The sequence below is a fragment of the Diadema antillarum genome, unplaced genomic scaffold (genome assembly GCF_040938485.1).
Source record: "Diadema antillarum isolate AM-2024a unplaced genomic scaffold, OU_Dant_1.0 seq00000555_RagTag, whole genome shotgun sequence".
Classification (NCBI taxonomy): Eukaryota; Metazoa; Echinodermata; class Echinoidea; order Diadematoida; family Diadematidae; genus Diadema; species Diadema antillarum.
The window spans coordinates 359,126-381,800 of NW_027271498.1; the positions used below are offsets into that span (position 1 = coordinate 359,126).

The 22,675-nt window shown below is 38.3% G+C and overlaps 1 protein-coding gene across 1 annotated transcript in view; it reads left to right on the forward strand.

Moving 5' to 3' along the window:
- LOC139734958 (uncharacterized) overlaps positions 1 to 22,675 on the forward strand; it is a 108,256-nt gene that overhangs the window by 36,630 nt on the left and 48,951 nt on the right. Inside the window, exons 11-19 of the mRNA XM_071645735.1 lie at positions 165 to 271; positions 7,734 to 7,823; positions 9,078 to 9,185; positions 12,929 to 12,976; positions 13,631 to 13,742; positions 14,915 to 15,096; positions 15,356 to 15,472; positions 17,412 to 17,531; positions 20,851 to 20,970. Of these exons, the coding sequence (XP_071501836.1) occupies positions 165 to 271; positions 7,734 to 7,823; positions 9,078 to 9,185; positions 12,929 to 12,976; positions 13,631 to 13,742; positions 14,915 to 15,096; positions 15,356 to 15,472; positions 17,412 to 17,531; positions 20,851 to 20,970 (1,004 nt within the window). The remainder of the gene's footprint in view (positions 1 to 164; positions 272 to 7,733; positions 7,824 to 9,077; positions 9,186 to 12,928; positions 12,977 to 13,630; positions 13,743 to 14,914; positions 15,097 to 15,355; positions 15,473 to 17,411; positions 17,532 to 20,850; positions 20,971 to 22,675) is intronic.

Genomic DNA, 22,675 nt, shown 5'->3' on the forward strand with positions numbered 1-22,675 from the left:
ACAAAACTTAACTTGGATTATACGGATTCAAATTTGTACAGTGGTTGTTTCTATCCTAACTCACATTTTAGAACACCACTGCTGGGTTTTTGTTTCTTCTGCAAATGGTAGATTATGCCTTTAATTTTTAATGTATGGCTGTTACACTCCTTTTGGTATTCTAGAATCTCAGAAGCAGTTCGAGGAGACCCTGAAGACAGTGAGGGAAGATCACGAGGATGAACTGAGCAGAGTGAGGGAAGAACTTCAGGCCAGGATCGACGAGCTTGAGGTAAGGCCATCCAATGATATTCCTATCATACGACCACCACCCGATGGTGGATGCTTAAGGTATAATACAGGCCCTGATCATGCCTGGTTTAATTGTCTCTGGCACCCAGAAATTTCCTGCTTGACAGATGAAATGTACTGATGATTTATTATTTGCTCATATTCATGCAGCATGAATGCAGTTATTTGCATTATGCTTCCATCGTTTCTGTTTGAATGATTATTCATGCAATGCCAGATGTCTAAAAGTGTGTGTGTGTTAGGAATCAGGATCTGTAAAATGAAATGACTTGTCATCATGTTGCTGTTATTGACTTTTAGACTCCTATACTAAGAACTATATGATATCATTCCTGGGAATGACAGGGGGAAAAATTGTGAAAAAGAATAAAATGTTTATTGAATATCTTCGTTACTTCTTATCTACAGTATTATTTCAGCATTTAAAGTATTTTGGAATAGTAAGAGAGTTTTGATAATGATGTTCAAATACCAGAACTGAGATCAGAATATGTTAGATTGATATGTAATGCATGAAAAACCAATGAAGTACTGTAAATCCTGTCTGTTCAAATTGTTTTCACAAGGCCCTATAAGTATGAGGGTAGATATCCGAAGGATTATTAATGTGGCATGAACTTTAAAACTGAACTCAATTGCAAGGAAAAGAATACATGTTTGGCAACATCAAGCTTCAAATTGTGTGCCTTCAACAAGAAAGTCATGGAAGGATGCTTAGAATTCCGCAGCGTTATATCACTGTTGCTACATCACATTTCTTATTTTGTGTGTTTGCCCATCTGCCGATGTTTCACAGTGGTTTCCATTACAATTTGCTGTGGATGTGTATCATCAGGAAATCTAGCTGTGTATCATTTTTTTCTTTGGGGGGGGGGGGGGGGGAGGGATAGCACCCTCAGTGCTACTTTTATAGGAGCTGGTAATAAATGCTCCATTGCAATTTGAAAGGCGCACTTTGTCGATACAATTGTATAATTATTATGTTGATTCCTTGACAGATAGAAGCATTTCAACAAAGAGGTACACATTGTAATACTGCAGTTTTCTGTTATTGTAACATCAGGGTGATACATAACTTTTTTTTTCCCCCACTCGGGCATGCAGATTTTCTATAGTTGCAGAACACTTGTCTGAACATGAATTTTCCTTGCCCAAAGAGAAAGGCCAAAAATGTAAGAAAGTGATATAGAAAAAAACTTGTAACAGTCAAGGCCTTCATAAAACATGATCATTTTAACCTGTTGAGGACAGGCTGATTTTACCACAACATGCATTTCCCATAGACACTTGCCCGAATATACTCAGGACTCAATGAGATAATAAACAGCACTTATTAATTCACATGCTTAAACGCATTGGAGTAATTCACATGATTCAATCAAGTGTTGATGTTACATTGCATTGGGGCTTCTTCACCTAAGAGTCGCTGAAATGATACGAAGTGAGTTGCATCACTATTAAAACTTGGTAGTCATTATCTTTTGCCTTCTGTATGATTAACTTTGTGGGTGTGGAGGTAAGGGGGGAGTGAAAAAAGGATACCTTCAAAACTGGTTGCTAGCCCAATTTTGGCATTTTTTTCTCATTATTCCAAAACACTTTAATACCTGACTGTGATTTTCACTTGCCCTGGGCAAGTGCCTATTTAGCACCTTGAAGGTATGTGTGAAATGATACCAAAATACATGTAATGATATGAATTTTGTTAATAATATGCTAACTGCAGCCTTAGATCAAGATTATTTGATCATAGCAAATTCGTAGAAAATTTTTTTGATGAAGTGAGGTGAGGCAAGTGTTATTGCCCTAATTCATTTTTTTATTCCCACAATTATTTAACATTGCCGGCCTGTGCAAACAGTGCATACTGATTCTGAAGCCAAAGGTGACTTGAATCATGTGTACTAAAATGTGTAATTGCTCAATCTTTATTTTCTTTTCATGCCTATTAGTATTCTAGTCACCATGAGGTAGCATGGGCATACAGAAACTAATGACTGAAGCTTCTGAAAATTATGTAAACAGTTTTAAAGTTTCAGAAGTTTTAAACTACCCTACTTGTAAAATTTATGAATAATACACTTTCATATGTGCAGCTGAATATCAAATATGAAACTATGAGATACCACATGCATAAGGAAAGAAAATGATATCTGAGGACCTGTATTGATTTATTTTGTTTTGTTTTAATAAAAAAACAAAAAACTACAAAGTAACAAACCTTTACTGTCTAGATGGGAGGGATACAGTTGTACACCATTGTGGTAACTACATCTGTATTTGATTTCCTTTTTTTTTTACTACTCGTTTGTCCTTTGGAACTGATTGTTAATCAATGTGAAGGGATAATGGGATTTGGCAGGTGTGGATATCACCTTTTTTGTTGTTGTTATATGACGACACAAATAGGTTTATAGACTTTGAATAATAACATGTCTGTGACAAATGGAGATTGAAATGATTTACTGTGTACCCAGTAGGGAAGTATTGCGATGACTATTGTTATGGGTGTGATCTGCAAGCAAGAAATGTATGTCAAAAGTGAACTGCTGTCACCGTGCACAGTGATGAAGAATGAAAAGGGAAAAAAGAGGGTGCAAGGAACGACCCCCAGGGCTGTAGGCTGCCAGCGCGGGTCAAGAGGGCAGCTGTGCAGAGACTGTTAGCGTGGCACCGCCATGGCAACGGAGCACAGGGGTGGCCAATCGTAGAGGTTCGTTCCCCAAGACTGAGAGGGGACGGATGAGTTTCTTTTACAATCCTCGCAGAAACTGGGTCTTTCCATCGGAGGAGTATTTTATCCAACTAGATGATCGATGTTGGTAATCACACCTGTGCATCAGAATCAGAACCTCTCTCTCTGCTTCTACGTGAAGTCTCTTCACAATGTGACTTGCGGATGTAAAAGGATCCTTTGATACTTCCATGCATGCTACTTTTATAACATGTCACCCATCACTGGAAGCTGTTCCACTGTTATTGTCTCCAAAGGGCTCACATATATGAACTTTGGCTCCTACCGATGACATGCCCTATTGGTTCTTGGTGCGGTAGATTATGATCAATATTTCATGGTTTGCTGCCGACTCCATTTGATTGAGCTCAAGCCTGGCCCTTTGTGGATTAGAACAAAGGCAACCCTTTCAGGATCCTGTATTCCCACTGGCAATGTTCCATTGATGTCTCCAGTTAAAACTTTGGATGGAGTCCTCACAATCATAAAATGGTCGTCTTTGTTGTGTGGTTGTCTGGGACATGTGGAATGGATTTGTCATTCTTTGCTCTTATTCATAAGCTGCTCACTTAGGGTGTATTTGCGAGTTGAAAGAACTTTTAAATGGAATGGATTTCACTGCTGCAGTATCTGAGCTGTTCCTTTCATGGATTTGATCAGTCACCATGTTTGACAACTGACAGGTCCAGTCAGTTGCATGATTGGTTGAAACCAGATGTATTGCAGACTGGTTTGTCAGTATGTTCCTGTGTGATTTATACTCCGTGGGGTCAATCAGCACAAGTGGAGAAGGACTTATACAGCAATTGGGATTATATTGTGAATATCACATGAAGTTGGTGCTATTATGACATCATAGCAGATTCTGTGGCTGCTCCAGAGTTTGTACTGTGCATGCTTTGCAGATCAAATAACCCCACTTTGCTTTCTAGGGGTACATACCCTTCAAACGACAATGTCTGTAGCAGTAGAACTCCAGGAATTATTATTTTCCATCTCAAAGTCCCAGGTTTGTATAATGACTTTGATAACATCTGCATAATTTACATTTTTAAAGAAAGAGAGTGGAGATACATGCTGTACATACATCTTACATGTATACATGTAAGATTATATTCTGGACTTACTTACAATATTTGTCATGCAAAATTAATCCACAAGTTTGATGTTTGTGGGATTTGATGTTTTATGATAGTAATGATAGTAATAATCATAATGATAAAGAATTATAATACTAGAATATATTCAATAGATGCTGCTCACAATAAATATTATGGCATATAACGAAAAAAAGTAGTGACAAATACAATGCATAGAACAATAGAACTTCGTTTTGATAGCATTACAGACTATAGCATAACAGAGATTCTTTTTAGAAATATTTAGTTACCCCTATGGAATAAATAAGTTTGAAGTTGGTCCAATATCTATGTGAAGTTTAATTGTGTCGGATTCTGTAATTGACTGAAGTAGTGCAGTCCTTGCAATACAATTATTGGTGCATTTGTGATATGCAACTTTGCTGGATGCCATATTTTGTAGCAAAGGTAAAAACTGAAGTTTGCATCCTCAAAGGGACATCATCTCAGGATAATGTGGAACTACATCATGTAGTCATGAATTTGTCACTACACTAGTTTTATATCATCATCTTTATTATTGACTTCATATATAGATTTTTGCCTCATTTTTCACATCAAACAATGATTATAGTGCATAAATGTATTATATAATATGTACAGATATATGCTTACCATGATCTGCACTCAGAACAGTATGTATCTTCACTTACAGTACTTTATGGATATACCTCACACCACTGCAGACATTTTCAGTCTTTGCTAGATTTAATCAGATATTCCTGCTTCAAATACAGTAGATGACTCTGCACAGTTTTCAAGGAATCAACAAGAACATGGTTGCCAAGTAGAGTTTATAGTGTTTACCACTGTAACTATGCCGACAGTCATGTCAGAACATATTGCTGTCAAAACAGCACTTGAGAAAGACCTTGCATGTTGACAAGCGTAAACACTAGAGACATTAAAAAAAAAAAAATTGAAAACGTTTACTCTGATCATAGTTTTATGATGACTGAAATTTATGTTTACATAAGGGTAGAGAATGGGTTGTTCAATCATCAAAAAAAAAAAAAAAAATTGCACAGTTTTACAACACCTTTGTCTAGGATTTTATGCATTTATTGTGTGTGGCCAATAACCTTGATGGAGGGTCCTTTGCATAGAAAATGTAGTCATACAAACGTAGTTATTACCTGTGAATCAGATAGTGTGAAGGATCATACATATCAAAACAGTAAAATTGCATAGTAATTATGACAAGTACAGCTGTTGATCCAAAGAGACTGTGCGGGAGACCTTTCAGCAGCATTGAAATACGTGATTAAACATGTTTCACTTCAAGTAGCAATGTATTTGGGATAAAAAAAACTTTCTGAGAAAGACTGGTAGCAGGAGTGAGCATTGTACACAAAACATGGAACCTTTCTAGCTGATTTTTTATCTATTTATTTATTTTTTTTGTGTGTTTGTGTGCATCAGTTCCTTCTATGTACCCCCACCCTGAAAACACCACTCTTCCTATCCCATTATATAGTTTTGTTTTCTCAAGACTTTTAACGTATACATTTCCTTGCTTTTGGTTGTAAACTTACTTCCCCCCCCCCATAAAAAGATTAAAATAAAATGTTGTATTGGCGTAACCTACCAGACCCTATGTTTAGTTTTAGTTGTTGTTTTTTAACTACTACTATAGATATAGGGTATGATTGTGTTATTATGCTGCCTTTGCAGTCAAATTTCCCATGCAGAAAACCCAGAATTGTTTTCTTGACAAAATGGACTTTTTCCCTCCACAAAATATGTGCTGCTTATTTTGCAATACTGTATATTGCTGGGCATCTTACTCCAATGAAACCTATGCACATAGCACATACACACACACACTCAAAAAGCAAACAAACTGACAAACAAACAAACATTGAACAAAAATGTCCTACCTATATCCTGTTTCTCAGAGACCCATTGCTCTAATACAACATTTGTTTCTTCTCCTCATTACAGTAGGTATGTCATTAATTTGTTTGAAGTTGATATACTTTGGCTTTGATACTCATTGCAAGATAAGGATCTATAAGTGTACTTTAGCCCAATTGCTCCTCATGGGTGCTTGTACCATAGAGCTTATGAGTGTTGTCATGAGGTCGTTTATGTTTCAGATTACCAGTATTAAAGCACTTTACAGATTTCTTATCTGTATTATTATCTGTAGACAGGTAATCCATGCTCTGTATTAAAATATACAAGAGGAAAAAGAAAGCAAAAAGAAAACAAAAAGAAGAAAAGAAATGGCTGTGTGTAAGAATAATTATTGTGTGTCTTCATACGTTTCTTTTATTTTGTTTTGTTTTTCATTCTCTTTTACTACTTTTTGGTGACTTTCTACGAAATTTTGCTTTCTTGTCGTGCATGTAATGTTACATACCTGTACAGTGATATAGATTTTATATGGTGACAAAAGCAATGTATTTCAATTTGCTACAAAGGCAGGTTATGACACAATTAGTATGCTTTGGGCAAAATGCAAACTTATTTTTCATGCTTTCCTCTGAAATGACCATGTCAACAGCAAGAAATCAAAATTTAGATAGAGAAAATGTGTTGCAAGATGCAGAAAGCATTTCGCTTTTCTGAATTCCATTTTCTACACCACTTGAGAAATTACGTTTGATGATTATGATCATGTTCTAGTCCTGCAAAGATAAAAATGCAACAGGGAATTTTTCATGCAGGATATTGGCCCTAGAGTTTGATTGTCTTCAGGTCAATTTGTGGTTTTGATCATGAGATACACTCGTGCTGTCATGTCAACGCAACGAGTTACACATGACCGGATTTCGTACCGGGTCCATAAAGGAATTAAAACCTTATCGACCCGGTTTGAGCGGTAGAGACCCACATTAACCCGCATAGTAACTTGTGTCAATTCCTGATGGATTCCAGGGCTACGATATGGTGGTAAAAGATTTGTGGTCATGTTCAAAATTTTCTCACAGATTTCAATTCCGTATTGATATCCGAATTGACCCAGTTCGAACCGCATTGACTCGCATCGACCTGCTGCAACCCGCAGCGTAAAACCGTATGGACCCTTGCTGTATACCGCATTACCTTCATGCAACAGATGATGACAAGGTATACATCCGGGTCCGTATGGGTCGAAGCCGGTTGACACGGGTTAATGGGGGTCAAAAAGGATTCAGGTAAGGATTTTAAATCAGATTTTTATACTGTTCGATACGGGTCAGTATGGGTCTCTTTGGCTCGAACGGGGACGATACGGTTTTAATTCCTTGTGGACCTGGTTCAAAATCTGGCCATGTGTGACTGTGGCATAAATTGCCCTCCATTCCGGGACTGATCCGGCTCATTTTCACTCGACTCAAATCCGTTTTCTGACCCGGCCATGTGTGACTCTAGCAATAAAGTCACTTTGTTTTTAACAGGAATGCAATTGTAATCTCAAAGTCTCTATATCATAATGTCTGTACAGTCACTCTGAAAGTTAACGTTCAGCATCAATTCATTCCTTGGAAATCAGTGTTGTCTTTTCTTATGTTTTTGTTTGACTATTAAATACTCTTTGCTTTGTTTTTGTGTTCTTCTGTTTTCTTTTTTTTGTGTGACAGGAGGAAGCCTTGAACCAGCCTAAAACCTGGGCCTCGGACTCAGAGGACGAGCGAGATTTATCAAAGAGCGTCAGCAGAAAATCATCTGGGGTGAGACTTGTAATAGTTGGGTATAGAGTATCATCTTGATTTATCCATTGTCATGACTTCATGGCATTGCCCCATGAAGTCCTGAGTCATTATGCTACATGTACGTACCATGTTCCCCATAGCCATGCACAGCAGCCCCATTTGCCTGAAATGTACATTGTACCACGCCATGGGTAGATTGGATATTACCTTTTTTTTTTCTCCTTCCATATTCTAGTCTTTTTTAAATTCCAGTCCTTGCTCCACTGAACACGTAGCTATCAGACGCCGTTCTTACAACATCTGGTTTGGCTAGCCTACATGCATGTTTACAAATATTTTCCTGTCGTATCCCACTGTGAACGACATCCAAGTTTGTTTCATACGGCCTATTACATGGTGCCACGTTTTGTCGCGTTCACCCCGTTCTAATTACCGCCTGCTAGGTTTCACATCAGCATCCGCACTGCCATGGCAACATTTTTGACAGTTTGAAAATCTGACATTTTGCCCACGGCAATCACAGCCTGTCTAGTTTGCCCGTCCTGTCCCCTTGCGTTATCTCACGTCCATCCCATTTTATCCCCGATGGCCTAAAACACAATTGCTGTGGCCGGCGGGAACATGGTGTAAACGCAGCATAAGTGGAAACAACATCTGAAAGGAATGAAGAAATATTCCATGTAAAGCAACAACCATGATATAGAAAGAGTATTTTAAAGCTAAGAAGGCATTGTTGACAGCATATGTGCATTATGTCATACTCAGTATTACTTACTAGTGAATTACACTTATTGTGCTTAAAATAGAATAAATTCTACAATGCTGCAAATGACAGCTGTATATGATCCATGACTTGGGTTATAAGTTTAAGGAAAAATGCTCTATCAATGAATATTGATTTGGGGGTTTTTCTGGCTTCATATAAGAAAATATATCTACTTGTCTGCTGTTTTTTAAGGAAAATATCAAAGCCATTTAGTAATAACATAATTGCATTTCGTGATATGGAAACCAAAGGCTGCCATCCTTGACTGGGCTTCTTACTGAGTGCATGGTAGGAAATACTTAGACGAAATGTCTAATCACTTGATTGGTCCTGAAAAGAATGTTTAACAGATGAGGAATTCATATTTTTGGTGGGCAATGTGATGAAAATTAACTTCTCTTAATTACACTGTATGGAATATTCTTTGTGCCTGTTATGTTACCTCTGCATGCCTTGATTACCCCTCCCCCCCCCCCCCACTCCCAAATGCTTCATGTGCGTCGTAGTATTTGGAGCGGGAGTCAGAGTTTGAGATGACGGAGGTGGCTAGCAATGTGACCCCCCTCTCCCAGCCCAGAGAACCGGGTTGGGAGATGGAATCCCTGGGGGATGACGTAAGTCTGGGTGGTGCCTGGGGGCATCGCTTCATGTCGTTTGCAGCTACAGAAAGCTGGTGGTATGGCGTGAAGCACTATGTCATACTAGATGTAATATGAATCACTTCATTGTAGTAGTGTATGTTTCATAAAATATATGTTGCACTTTAATATTACTTTATCAAGATATTAAGTTATTATGGGAGTTGGATTGCCTGATATACATTGTATGTCAAGTACTTCAACCTTGCTTTATGCTGTGAATGTATTTTTCCCAGTCTTTTTTGGAAGGAGTGGAATCTTTAGCATGTAATATGAAGACTACATTTGTGTGGATTAAATGTACATGTACATGTATGTACATGTATATGAGTTGCAACAGGTTTATGTCTTTTTTTTAATGCCTTTTTGAAGTATCAGTTGCATTTCATTCAGCACAGCTTGCAATTTATAGTATGCTATAACTCTTGATAGAGGAAAGGAGAGCAGCGATACAAATTTTGGAGGATCTCCACAAATGGGATTGATTCTTATGAAAATGATATGGGGAGACAGAACTACAGCCCATAATAAAGAAAATAAAGCTTTTATTTAAAAAAAAAAAATAAGTCCTAGTTATTGAATGAAGCTCTATTGATTTCTTGGTGATACAATTACAGTATGAAACTGAAAGCATGAAAGTGATATCCACTTTGAATATCGTCATTATTGCTTGGATTTTTACCATCTAGCAAAACAAAATTACATCATGGTCACAATGATTATACCACCTGAATACATTATTTTCATTAGATAACAGGTATAGAATAGCAAAATTGATATTGGCCTTTTCTATGAAGTAGAAACTACAGTGTATGATTGTACAGTATCTGTAAGTTACTGATGGTGACTTCTTTTTTTAGTATACTTTGTACATTGTATCAGTTAATTTGTTTTAGAAGCTTTATCACCAGTGGCTTATTTCCGCGTGGTTATCTCAAGAAAGATCACTGTCATCTAATCTTGAATTGCTGCTGAGCTCACTCTATAAAGATTAATTATGGATTTCAGTGCATCTTTATAATCTCTCATGCACTCTCTCATACGCACATTGTGTTTTTATGTCATGCTGTGATTGCACTCTTAAAGCTGTTTGCCAAGAAAACATTGTCAACACCAGCAATTGTCCTGATGATATGTCTTAAAGATGGCCCTTCCCTTTTGCATTCCTTCCCAAATAGCACAGAACATGATACATTCCACCAGAATGACAAGACTATTGTAAATCTATAACATTTCTGTATGATATTTGAAGGTTGTTAGCCGTTAAAATTCAAATAATGCACCAAACGCTCACCGTAACGTATTCTGTGTACTAGGCACAGCTGCATACATTAATCCTCCTGTGGTTGTAATATGATACTTATACTTAGAACAACAGATATGCATGTTAAAGCTGTCAGAAAAGAAGAATTCACTAGCTTCTCTTACTTTGTTATCAATGGCAAATAACAACACACCACTTACATGAACTACATTGTACAACTAAATGCATCACACAGGTCTGTAAAACTAGAGTAGTATTTAGATTTGTAATTTTTGTGAAGTTCGCAAAAATTATTCAAGTCTTAATGGTCAATTTAACTAAACAAATAAAGACCCTCTTGAGTTCAAAATTTACAGGAGGTTTCCAAATAGTGTTTTCTTCAATACCTAAGTGTTCTCACCAATTTTTCAAAAATTTGCATGCAAAAGGGATTGGCTGTCTTTAATGATGATGGGAATGAGTCAGAAAAGTATTGTTTTGTATTGTTTTTTCAGAGCTTGGTATTGATAGAATGCATCAAAAATAGGTATAATGTTGTACAGCACAATTGTATAATTATATCTCAATCAGTCATCAGTGAGATTGCACAGGAAAGATAACTGCCACTTAACTTGATTCGTACTGAATTTTGAAATCCCCATAGACTTAATACACAGGCCACCAGGTTCTCGTATGGAACGGGGTATTGGGCCTGACCCTGTGCAGCCTTGCATGAGTGCGCATTGATCTACTTTACAACCAAAGGAAGTCAATTATTAAAGGCCACACTTAAGGATAAATTTCGCTTCTGCACTTTGTTTGTTTGTTTATTTATCTATTTTAAAAAAAATGTGGGTGTGACCAATGATGACGGTACTGTCATAGAACTTGTTTCCATTTATGCACACCAATCATACTGATGGTAGAAGTGCACTAGTCTTGCTGTGACTTTTAAAATGTAACAATGCAATACAATGTATTCAAGTGGCAAATGATGACATAAATGGTATCCCGGGGTACCAAATAAAAATCAGCCATTTTGTTGAATCATTTATTTTTTAAAAAAGGTTGTGCCCAGGGTTGCCAAAAAAGTGGAAATTATTTTGGTGCTGGAGCTAGCGCGCGCTAGCCACTGCACTGCACTGCACTGAAGCACACGCTATTGGTAGCACAGTGTGCCATGCACGCATATAGTGTAACATGCAGTGGCATGGGAATGACTATGTACACGCACACACAGTGCATGCATTTTTCTGTGGCTGTCCTCGAGTGGACGTGAGGTGGCGCTATATAACGCGGTAACCCGGGGTACTACGGTACCCCGGGATAACGTGTGATGCATCAAATGCCCAAACCATGCAGTGTAGTTAGGGGTATTGTGTGTACATCGAAATCATTATAGTCATCATATCTTATCTTTATTATGTGCACATAACATGATAACCCAGCCGACAAGAGAGTTTACCCTTTGCTCCAGAAATATACAGTGTACATTGTGTAGCTTCTATAGCTTCTGTAGATTTTGAGTATCTGAGACACTACTTGTGTATTTTGCTGTCTTTAAAGTGTGGGAAGAAAATAAAATACCCCTGGTTATCCAGAGAAAGACTGGGAGACAGAAAAAAGTAAAATCTTCGTAATGTGCACTTCTGGTGCAAAAGATTTGGCTGACCTATAGTAAGAAAGAGAGTTTCATGTGCATCTTGAAAGCATGTCACTCTTTTTTTTCCTTTTTTTTTTGAGGGGGGTACTGAGAAAACGTGAAGAAAATTCAGGGTTAGTCATAATCCACGGGCACACTGGCAAAAGATAGAGAAGTTTAGGAAGTTAAAGATCTTGAAGATTTGAAGTGTGACCGTAAACTTCCTGCGAAACGTCTTGCAAAACTTTCCACTCCAACAAGGTAATATTTTCTCCTACCCCTCCCAAACTTCTTGATCGTTTGCCAGTGTGACCGCTAGAGACTGGAACCTTGCAACCTTTGTCACTTGACCAATCCACCACCTCTTTTCTGGCGATGCCTCAAAAGTGCAAGACTCTTGTGTTGTACATGTGTTCATTGTTATGTCATAATCACTTATAGCCTAGCAGTCAGACAACATGCTCTATCTTCTTCCTTGCACATGCACACTAATGACCAAAACCTCTCGATCCAAAGATCAAGAAATTTTGCTGCCAGTTTGACCAGACAACGAAAGATCGCGAAGACTTTGAAAGACTTCTCAATCGTTTGCAAGTTTGACCACGCCTGTTGTCTGCAGTACACACTTTATATACACTTTATGTGCATCACAATTATTTAACCAGAAATACACTCTTGAAACCATTAAAAAGTTCATAATTTACTTACAAAATTTCTTTTGCATCTGATTGACAAAAAAATGTCCTAATTTGAATGAAAATATCTTTTGTAGAGAAATATTATATTTTGAAGCTTTTCCTGTCTTACATTTTTTTTTCTGTTTTTATCTTAAAGCGGGAACTGAAGAGCAGTTTATCCAGCAGACAGTCCACTAGGAAACAGGTAAGCTGATAGGTGTCTTTAGACATTTAAAGGGATAGTGTAGTATTGGTTGAGGTGGGGATTCAGCTTTTAACTTTTGGCAAGGGACTTACTGTGCAGAAAACACTTTATGAAAAAACATACAAGCATGTACAATTCCAAGAGGAATTCAAAGTTTATCTGATGAAAATTTTTTGAAATGGCTAAGATATCCATATTACCTGTATCTCAGCCATTCAAAACCAATTTTCATTTATATGTTCTTTCATATTTCATAAGAGAGATTTCTCATTATCTCAAAGATTCATCATTAAAAACGTTGGAAACCTAAAAGCCCATCTCAGCCAAAACTGTCCCATCCCTTTAAACAATCAATCTCAGGAACCACATTTCTGTTTTATTTTGAATTGTCAATACACCAGTCATTGTTAATGTTTCATAAAGTAGATTTTTAAAAAAATCCTTCAGATTCACTTTAAACTCTTTACGTAAGCTTCACATGGATATAAACTCCTCAGGAGTGTCAACTATTAACCCGTTGAGGACAGGCTGATTTTGGTACAACGCGCATTTCCCATAGACACTTGCCTGAGTATACTTGGGACTCGTCCTCAATGGGCTTTATTAAAGGGATTCAGTGCAGTTAATGTCCAGTGTATATCTTCTCTTTTGCAGGAACCGCTGAGTCGACAAGCGACCGATGTTTCCGTGGACAAGCCAACCAAGCCAACACCACCGCAGACACCAAAAGTCCTGGAACCTCCCACGCCAAAAACTATCAACAAAGGTAGGGTGTACAGGCTGTGTCAGAAGTATGGAAATTTAAGAGCAAGTGGTGCAATGTATGCATACAGTGGGATAGTCCTATCCAGATGAAGATAGGTGAACGCATCGCTCTGAAGTATTCTAACATAGCAGTGTACATGAAAAGTTGCAAAACTGCAATATATGTATTGGAAGTGTATGAGACCTAGAATAAACCATACCTGTACCATTCCATCTAAAGTACATGTAAAACACTGGGTGTAGGGGTGTCACGTGTGTGGTGTAGCTGTTACACACACACAGCACGTTCTACTGTTGATATCTTTAGGACTTTTGTAGGTCACCACTATTAGTCCTGTACTGCCTTCAGAAAAACATAAAAGATGTGCCACTTAATCACCCGCTCCCAGTTTGTAATAAGAATTTATTTCCATGGCCACCAAAGAAGCAATGATGACTTTGAAAATAACGAATCAATCCACATACAATTTCAGGGGATGAAACTCTACCCGTATAGCCCACATCTTGCAAAAAACCTCATCCGATTTGCTTCAGTGGTCAAAGAGAAATTAGCATATTTGGAGAGCATGTCAGGAATCCCTTCCCTCCAAGTTCTGTCCATTGTGCTTACACATACTGAAGTTCCAAGAGCATGCAAGTGCTTAATGTGGAAAAATCAGACCCATGACATGTTTTACAATGATCCACATTTCTCTGTGACATCTTGACCATATTGAATGGGACTTTCTGCAAAATAGACCTCATCAGATGTTGTATTTTCAGACCCTGAAGTAGTATTTAGACAATTTACTCATAGTGGAAGTAATCAGTGCAAAAATCTGATTGTAATTCTTTTTTGGGACATACTGTATAGAAGGAGGGTGATCAAAAGTAATTTCTGCAGGAGTTGCAAGAGGGTTCATAGTTTCCTCTTTTGAGAGGAGTTGTTGACTGGTAATGTCCTTGAGGTACCATGTGCTGACTTGTTGAAACTGTTTCTGTTAGGTAAAACTATATTCTCACTTGCCTCAATTTTCCTGTGTAGAATGTTATGAATAGATAGGAAAACAAAAAACAAAAACAACAAGCGGTGATGAGGAAGATATGAAAATCATTCATTCTGTGTTTTAAAACTGCTTGAAAATTTATTTGTTTTGTTTCTGTTTTTTTTTTTTTTTTTTTTTTTTGTGCTAGACCTGGATGACAGCTCGCGAACAAAGACTGGGACGCCAAAGCGTCCGGTGAGGAACAAGTCTAACCTGGAGCCGGTGCATGAAGTCCTCTTTGAGGAGAAAATCCCCATTGAGGATGAGGAGAGATGGAGTAAAGTATCCCCTGAGCAGCTTCCGTCAGCCTTCAAGCAGTACCGCAAGGAGGTCAGCACTTACAAAACCAGTTGGTTTTTTTGTTCTTTCTGTATTTTTTTGCCCAGTTGTCATGGACCTTACATCAAAAACAGATGTATTTAGATCACAAGGGAACGTTGTTGATTGACCTTGTGTGAATGAAGAAGAAACAAGTAAGAGATTCCATATGATTGGGCTCTCCCTTTTTGGTCAGCACAATATATACCTCTTTATTATTTTTACAGCAGTATTTTCAATGACTCCATGTTTTTGTCTCCTCCACTTCAAGGCTCTGTTCATTGTGCAAGGCCTCCAGCACCAGATCAGTACCAGCCAGGAGGAGACGCACAAGAAGATCAAACAGCTGCGAGATCACGTCAAAGACAGCAAAGAGAAATGGGACAGGGTACGTATCAATATACTCTCTTCCTGTTTATATCGCCCACAAATGTGCCACCTCAGTCATTAGTATCAAATTACTTTGTGACTGTAAGAGACAGATTTAACATGTAAACGACTTTTAAAGCCAATATGTAAATTTCCTTTCCATTTACCAAAGAATAAGCCCCACACAAAAAAAAAAGAAAAAAAAAGAAAAAAGAGATCACATTAAACAGAACTCCAGAAAGAAACTGGTACTCAGGTCAATATGGAATGCTTCCTGTGACTTTTTCTGTCACAGCCTCAACTCCAAAAACGACTCCTTGGTGGCGTGGCAACTTTGCTCACCACCTGAATGTTTCCCTGACGTGTACTCCCTTTTTCTGTTTGCTAGTGTTCTCGAAATCATTCACAGGTAGCAAAAAAATAAAACGGCTGAAAACTCCTTATCCGATAATGGCAAGCCAATGGAGTCAAATTGAGTTGAAAGGGGCCTGAGCTTTCGATCTTAGCAAAATCTTCGTCAGAGGCAAAAAATCTTGTCTCAAAAAAAAAAAAAGATTGTCAAAATTTTGCCTCATTCACAGGTAGTCAGAGCTATCATTCTTCAGATGGTAAATATCATGCAAAAGAGATATCCCTGCAGATGAGCATTATTGATTTCTACACATGCCCATAGCTATATCAAGTCAACATGCATTTTTGCAAACAGAGGAGTTTTGAAGAGGTGTATATGGCTGTAGCTTGTGTTTGAGTATAAGACCTGGGCCCCGTTGCTAGTAACTTTGTGTTTAAACGCAACTTGCAACTGATTGTCACTGGCCAATCAAAATCATTGTCGCATGCATGTCTTCTTAATAGGGCAGACCCTGAGCCAATCAGAATGGTTGTTTCAAAATTAGCAATTATTTGCAATTGATTGCAACTTTCTTGCAACGGGGCCCTGGTAGTGTAGGGAAAGAAACGTAACCTTCAGTCACTGCCCATCAGGGTACTGTAGAAAACCACGAGTAGCAGCGGCCTCTTGGAATAGAATGGCCCATCAGCAAATTAATACACTGTTCCTGAATCAAATGGTACACTCATTGGTCGCATTTGACTCCTGTTGACATTTTTTGACTGTGTGTGGACTTTGATGCATAGAGATCAGTGATAAAACTCTGCATAACCTGTTACAGGGATTTCCAAGTATATCCAGGACAGGCCATCCAGCCTTCCCAGTGCATGGTAGCTCCATGCTACCGGGTCCTCAAAGTGAAAACAGTCATGTCTCTACAGCAGGGGCGGATCCATGAATTACATGTATGCGAAGAGGGAGTGCCTTTACAAAATTAAAGGGGGGCATGCACGCCCCTCCCCCAATTCTTTCTTTTTATTTCTTCTGTCTTTAGATAAGAAATATAGGGGGGCGCGCACCAAGTGCACTCCTCCCAGGATCCGCCACTGCTTTTCAGTATATTTGAATTGAAGACTGAATGCATGATTATTATTGTAAGAAATCTCCAGGAACCACCATAGAACAACAACAATAAATACAGATGATCCCAAATGCTAAATGACAAGGGGGCACTGTCACAGGAGTTTCTAGAATGGTGTAATATTACTTTTAAAGACCTCATATCGTCGGGATTCATGGGGTGGGTAGGAGGACCTGGTTTGGATATATCCGAGAGTCCCCTGTAACAAATTGTGTACAGCTTTATTACGGATCTCGATGCAAGTATTCGCATGGACAAAGTATCTTGACTGGAGTCACGCATTACTGATGAGCATGTGCTTTAATACGCATATTTTGATGACGTGATTCCTGGCTTTCGAATGCCCCCAGTGGGCAGCAAATTTCTAGGTCGTGACTACCCATGTTTCCCCATGCTGTCAGGGCTTTAAAGTTATAAAGTGTACTTGCTGCGTGTGTGCGTGTGTATATACATGACTGTATGTCTTGCTTGCATTACTCTCTCCAGGAGCGTCATGGCCTGATCAAGCAAGTGGACACAGCCAAGGAACTCCAGCAGGAGGCTGAGAAGGAGGCGGACGAGGCCATGGCTCAGCTGGAGACGTTCGTCCAGGAGCATGGCGAAACGGTGAGTCTGCACCCCTCTGGCATGCATGTCCTCTTCCTCGCAAAGTCCTGTCACGGAGCTGTCATTAAAGGACAAGTCCATCTTCATGTATATATAGATCTGGTGAATGCAGCACTATCAGTAGAACACATTAGTGAAAGATTTAGGGAAATTGGGCAATCCATTCAAAAGTAATGTTTTTTTGTTTAATATCTGTGCAGTCACTGCTGGAAGAGAAACTACACAGTGTACGTGTATGATGTCACATGCGTATAGCAATATAAGGAAAATATAAAGAGTATTTTGCAAAATTTTATCTTTTGAAAAAAGTTCCCATTTGTTTTCTGTATCGTTCTACACCTGTGACATTACAAGCTGCTGTAGTCTTCTCATCCAGCAGTGACTGAGTAGAAACTCCAAAAATTCACAACTTTTGAACGGATTGTTCAATTTTCCTCAAACTATAGTGTGTTCTATTAATATTTGCTGCATTCAGTCAATCCACATGTCTATGAAGATGAACTTGTCCTTTAGCCCGTTGAGGACGAGTCCCGAGTATACTCGGGCAAACGTCTATGGGAAATGCGTGTTGTAGCAAACTCAAACCGTCCTCAATGGGTTAAACACTGCTGAACTGTACTCACCAAGTGTGACTTCTGGCATGATTGTGAGGACAATATATGCAGAATGCTTTGTATACTTTATAGGTTGTGTACTCTAGGAGATATACTCAATAACCAATAATGGGACCTTCTTTTTTTGTTAATTGATATTGAATTTAATTTTTTGAGGGTAAAAAGAAAAAAAAGCATGAACAAAACGCAAACAAACAAACAAACCCTTGGATAGGATCCACTAATCTGTTCTGCAAAATGTTTGATATTAAATTCAAAACTTGATATTCATATTTAATCATTAGATTTGCTTGCCCAGTTTGTACAATGCATATCACTTTAAAAAACAAAACAAAAACAAAAACCAGAAGAGATTGTGTGCTTCATTTTTGCTCATAACATTTCAAGGATGGAAACAAAGAGGTAATGCTAACTAATTATTTGTGCCTCAGCCATATTAGATGTATAATTGGTTAAAAATTGAAATACTGTATCTGTTATAAAGATTACTGCTCGCTGCTTTTCAAAGAGGAAGCCTGTTAAAAAACTTTGCACAATATAGAAGAGGAGCATGCAGGAGACAATAGGGAGCATTAGATTTGCGTCGCGGACGTTGGAGACGATAGGTGCATTGGACATTTTCCTCTCTCCCTGGGTCTTGCTGAAAAGGAGCTTTAGATTAGGCGGAGACGCAACCTATTAAAAATCAAATGGCGCCCCCATATGATCGTTGCATAAAGTAGCCCTCTACGTCGTGAAGTGAGCAGAAATGAGATTAGAGATTAGCACAGAACGCGTAGTGAAACTCAGACAACGTGAGCTATAAATAAATCGACTTTGATATGCAATTCTGCGCATGCTCAGAACAGGTTTTTTTTTTTCCCTCTGAACATCCCTGTCATGAAAATCTAAAGCTCCCTATCAAGTCTTGTGTTGGCCAGTGACCAATGATAAGAGCTCCTGTGATTAACAGCTAATGTGTGTGCTGCAACTGCTTGGAGAAGTTTTGTTTTTGTCTTTGTGAGCCTACTTTACATGTTGTGTACATTGCTTGGCAGTAGTGAGTTTCGTAATGAGTGAAATGGCTTCTTTGGTCAAGATAATTTCATTGCCTTGTGCGGCGGCATTCACAGTCGAAAAGTCATTGTGTAGGCATGATTGCCAAAGAAATGCTTTTATTGGTCTCTTTTGTTTTAGGCACTTGGTGTCATTGACAAGCTCGCAAATATTGCGTCCACAGAAGTGCACCAATGTGTAGTGTTTGTGTTTTAGAACAGGCAGTAATGAGAGAGAAAGTTGTAGAAAAATGCAAACTGTGGGTAAATGCATATTTATAGCAGTTTTGCTTCATCCAGCCCTTTCTATAGGAATCCAAGTGATGGAGTTATCTTAAGTGCTTTTATCCAGCAGTTTGAATTATTTGAAATTTGTTGGAATTATTCGAATATGCTGCACATCAAATGAACTGACCTGCAAAGTGATATTAAAGGATTGAAAGAATACCTAACCTCCTTGAATGATAATGCAAAAGTGAATACAAGTTTATTCCATTGCATGAATTATGCAACTCCTTCTCTATCAAAAGTGTAATAGGGGGCTAGATAGTAAAGGTCAGCTCTCAAACAAAGGCCAGGATTTTCCGTGGCTTCCCACATCATATGTTTTTTTGGCTCCTCTGTCCATCAAACACTAAACATAGCAACGAGAGGAAGTCCTTTTCATGTCATATTACCGGTACTCTCAAGATGTGTTTTTGTCTGGAGGTACATGTAGGTGTATTTTGTTTCAAGCAGAAAAGACTTCAGGCCTATTTTTGTCAACCTGTCTGTTTGAGTGTTATATAAAGCAAGATGTTTTCACGTGCAGCAAAATGTGCTTTTATTTTCTGTAGATCAAAATACTGTAGGAGCTGAAATTTTTGCAATAGTTGTATTTTCACAAATTTTTATGAATTGCCATTGAACTGTGAAAATATTATGTAAAAATGCATGAAAACAAACTTCCAAATTATAATTTCTAAAGAACAACAACAACAAAAAATCAGCCGTGCCAGCACAACTTACCTATAGTAACTTAGTGTAAATGTAGCATGCTGAGTGAGTCATGATGTAGCAATATCTGAGACATAACAACTTATGAGTACAGTACTTTGAATGAAGAACAGATGACTTGTTTGCATTGAGTGACTCACAGAGTAAAAACCTTACTTACTAGTATTGTCACTTATTACTCATTCTTAGATTTTTCAAGAAAGGAGAAGTTGCGATAAAATGACTGCCATATACCTTCGCAAGCATGAAACTTACAACACATGAAGTATAGCTATCCATGAAAATTTCCATACCCAAAAACTTCAGCTCGTACAGTACCGGTACTGTATTCCAAGTACATGTGTACATCCCTCACACAACTATTAATTATGTTTTTAAAGTCCACTGCACAGTATAGACAACAGAACAAGGACAACCAAAAAGTAGAAAAAAAAAGAATTATGTGCATTGAAATGGAAAAGAGAGAATAAAGTAGAAAGAAATGGACAACAAAAAAGCGTATTGATGAATATCTATACATTGTAGCTTTAAACATGGTCATTTTCTTTCCATCATACATGTTTGATATTGTACTTGTCACAAATTCACACAATTATACACAAAGGGAAGAATCATTGATTTTTATTGCTTTAATAATAACTGATTTCTTTTGTTTTTGTACTGATTACTTTTCAGACAAAGAAGGGGATTAAAATGGAGCATAATGCCCTCAAGAAACTGACCCCCGAACAGAGGGCCAAGTACCTTGGAGAGTTCAACCCGATGGACATGGTCAAACCAGTCCAGGAAGAAACGGTGAGTTGACCGTCTGCAGATGCATTTCTTCAAATACAAGCATAGAGAGGACTATACATTGTAGATTGATAATATCCAGATGTGAAATTGACATCAAGAATACTGTAAAAGTGGGTATTTTCGCGTGGGTAATTTTTATGCGCTCAGCATGGTAAGAGGAGTATCGCATGTGTGTAATTCCATGGAATCAAGACATTAATTACTGGAACATATGGCAAGCAAAAATATTTACGTGCTTTAGATTTGCACAAGTTTCTGGTTGCGTGAACATGTCCACATCGCAAATGCTACCCACTTTTACAGTACTTTGATATCAGCTCACTTTCTATAAATAGCATCCAGTTTTTGTTTCTTTGTTTCAGTCATGATAGATTACAAGTTAAATGCAAAGAAACTTATAATGATATTTATCGAATGCTGTCGGATATCTATCTTTGCAAAATTCTATATGTGTGTGTGCCAAATTTGAATGTACTCTTGAACCAAAAAAACAAAAGAGAGTGTGACGAGGAGTGAGACATGAAAAGGAACAACCTTGTATGCTTTTGTAAAGATTGCATAATCTTGTGTACCTTGCGTTACACCCATGTGCTTCCCTAGCCTGAAGAGGCGGAGAAGGAGAGGGAGGGAGCAGAAGAAGGTAAGGATGGTAGTGGTGAGGTGGAAGGAGAAAAGTGTGAAACAGAAACAGAAAAGAGTGACCAGCCGGTCGAGAATGATGTTTCGCAGAGAGACGATGCTACTCCAGAGGGAACGGAGAAGGAGAAGAAGGTGGAGGAGGAGGAGAAGGAGGAAAAGAAGGAGGAAGAAGAGGAGGCAGTCGAAGAAGAGCGGAAGTCGGTGGCGATTAACGTTGACCAGACCACGCAGGTAGAGGCAGTGGTGCTGGTGGAACAGGAGCAGCAGACCTCGCGGGTCCAATCCCGGGTGGCGTCCAGCGTGCCCCCAACCATACCGTCGGGCCTGGTAAGGAGGAGTGGCCCTACCTTGCTGTTGCAGCGCACTGCACCCTAATGCTTGTCATGCTGTGTTTCACCGCCCATTGTGTCAACTATATGTGACCGTGCACCTCAAAACGAACATAAAGTCGCACACACTGATTTTGCGTGAGGACTGAAAATAAGTGAAATGGGTCAACCTAGCCGAACCTGACTTTTTCATATTTTCTGAAAAAGCGGGTCTTCTTTTACATTATGCTAAAATTTGGTATCATAAAACGGGCAGGAAAGTGTGTTTTTTTAGCAGTTTATCTCGAACATTTTTGGTAGAATAGTGTGATTAGGTGTGTCTTTAGAATCCCTTTTTCATTTCTGAAAAACCTTGTCCACACTCTTCACTTTCAACTCTAATAACTTTCGAACGGATAGTGCTACTGCTTTGAAAGTTTACATTAATTATGGACAGAATGTGTTAATGAGGCATGTTTAATTTCACTTTATTCTGATAATCCCTTCATTGTTGTTACTCTGGTGGTGTACTTCCTGTTTTTTGTCCCATTCATCGCACAGCCAGCACGGCTTTGTAAAGATTAAGCGCTTGAATAGACACTGTACTTCAGAGCCTCTTTTCTCAGTTCACACTTTTCCTGAGTTTGTGCTTTCTTTCCAATATTTAGATAGGTTAGGAGAGTCCATTTGATTTGAGTTATACATCATTTTAAAGCTTAAAGTCTGCTCTTTCAGAATATGGTCTTAAATAAAAATTC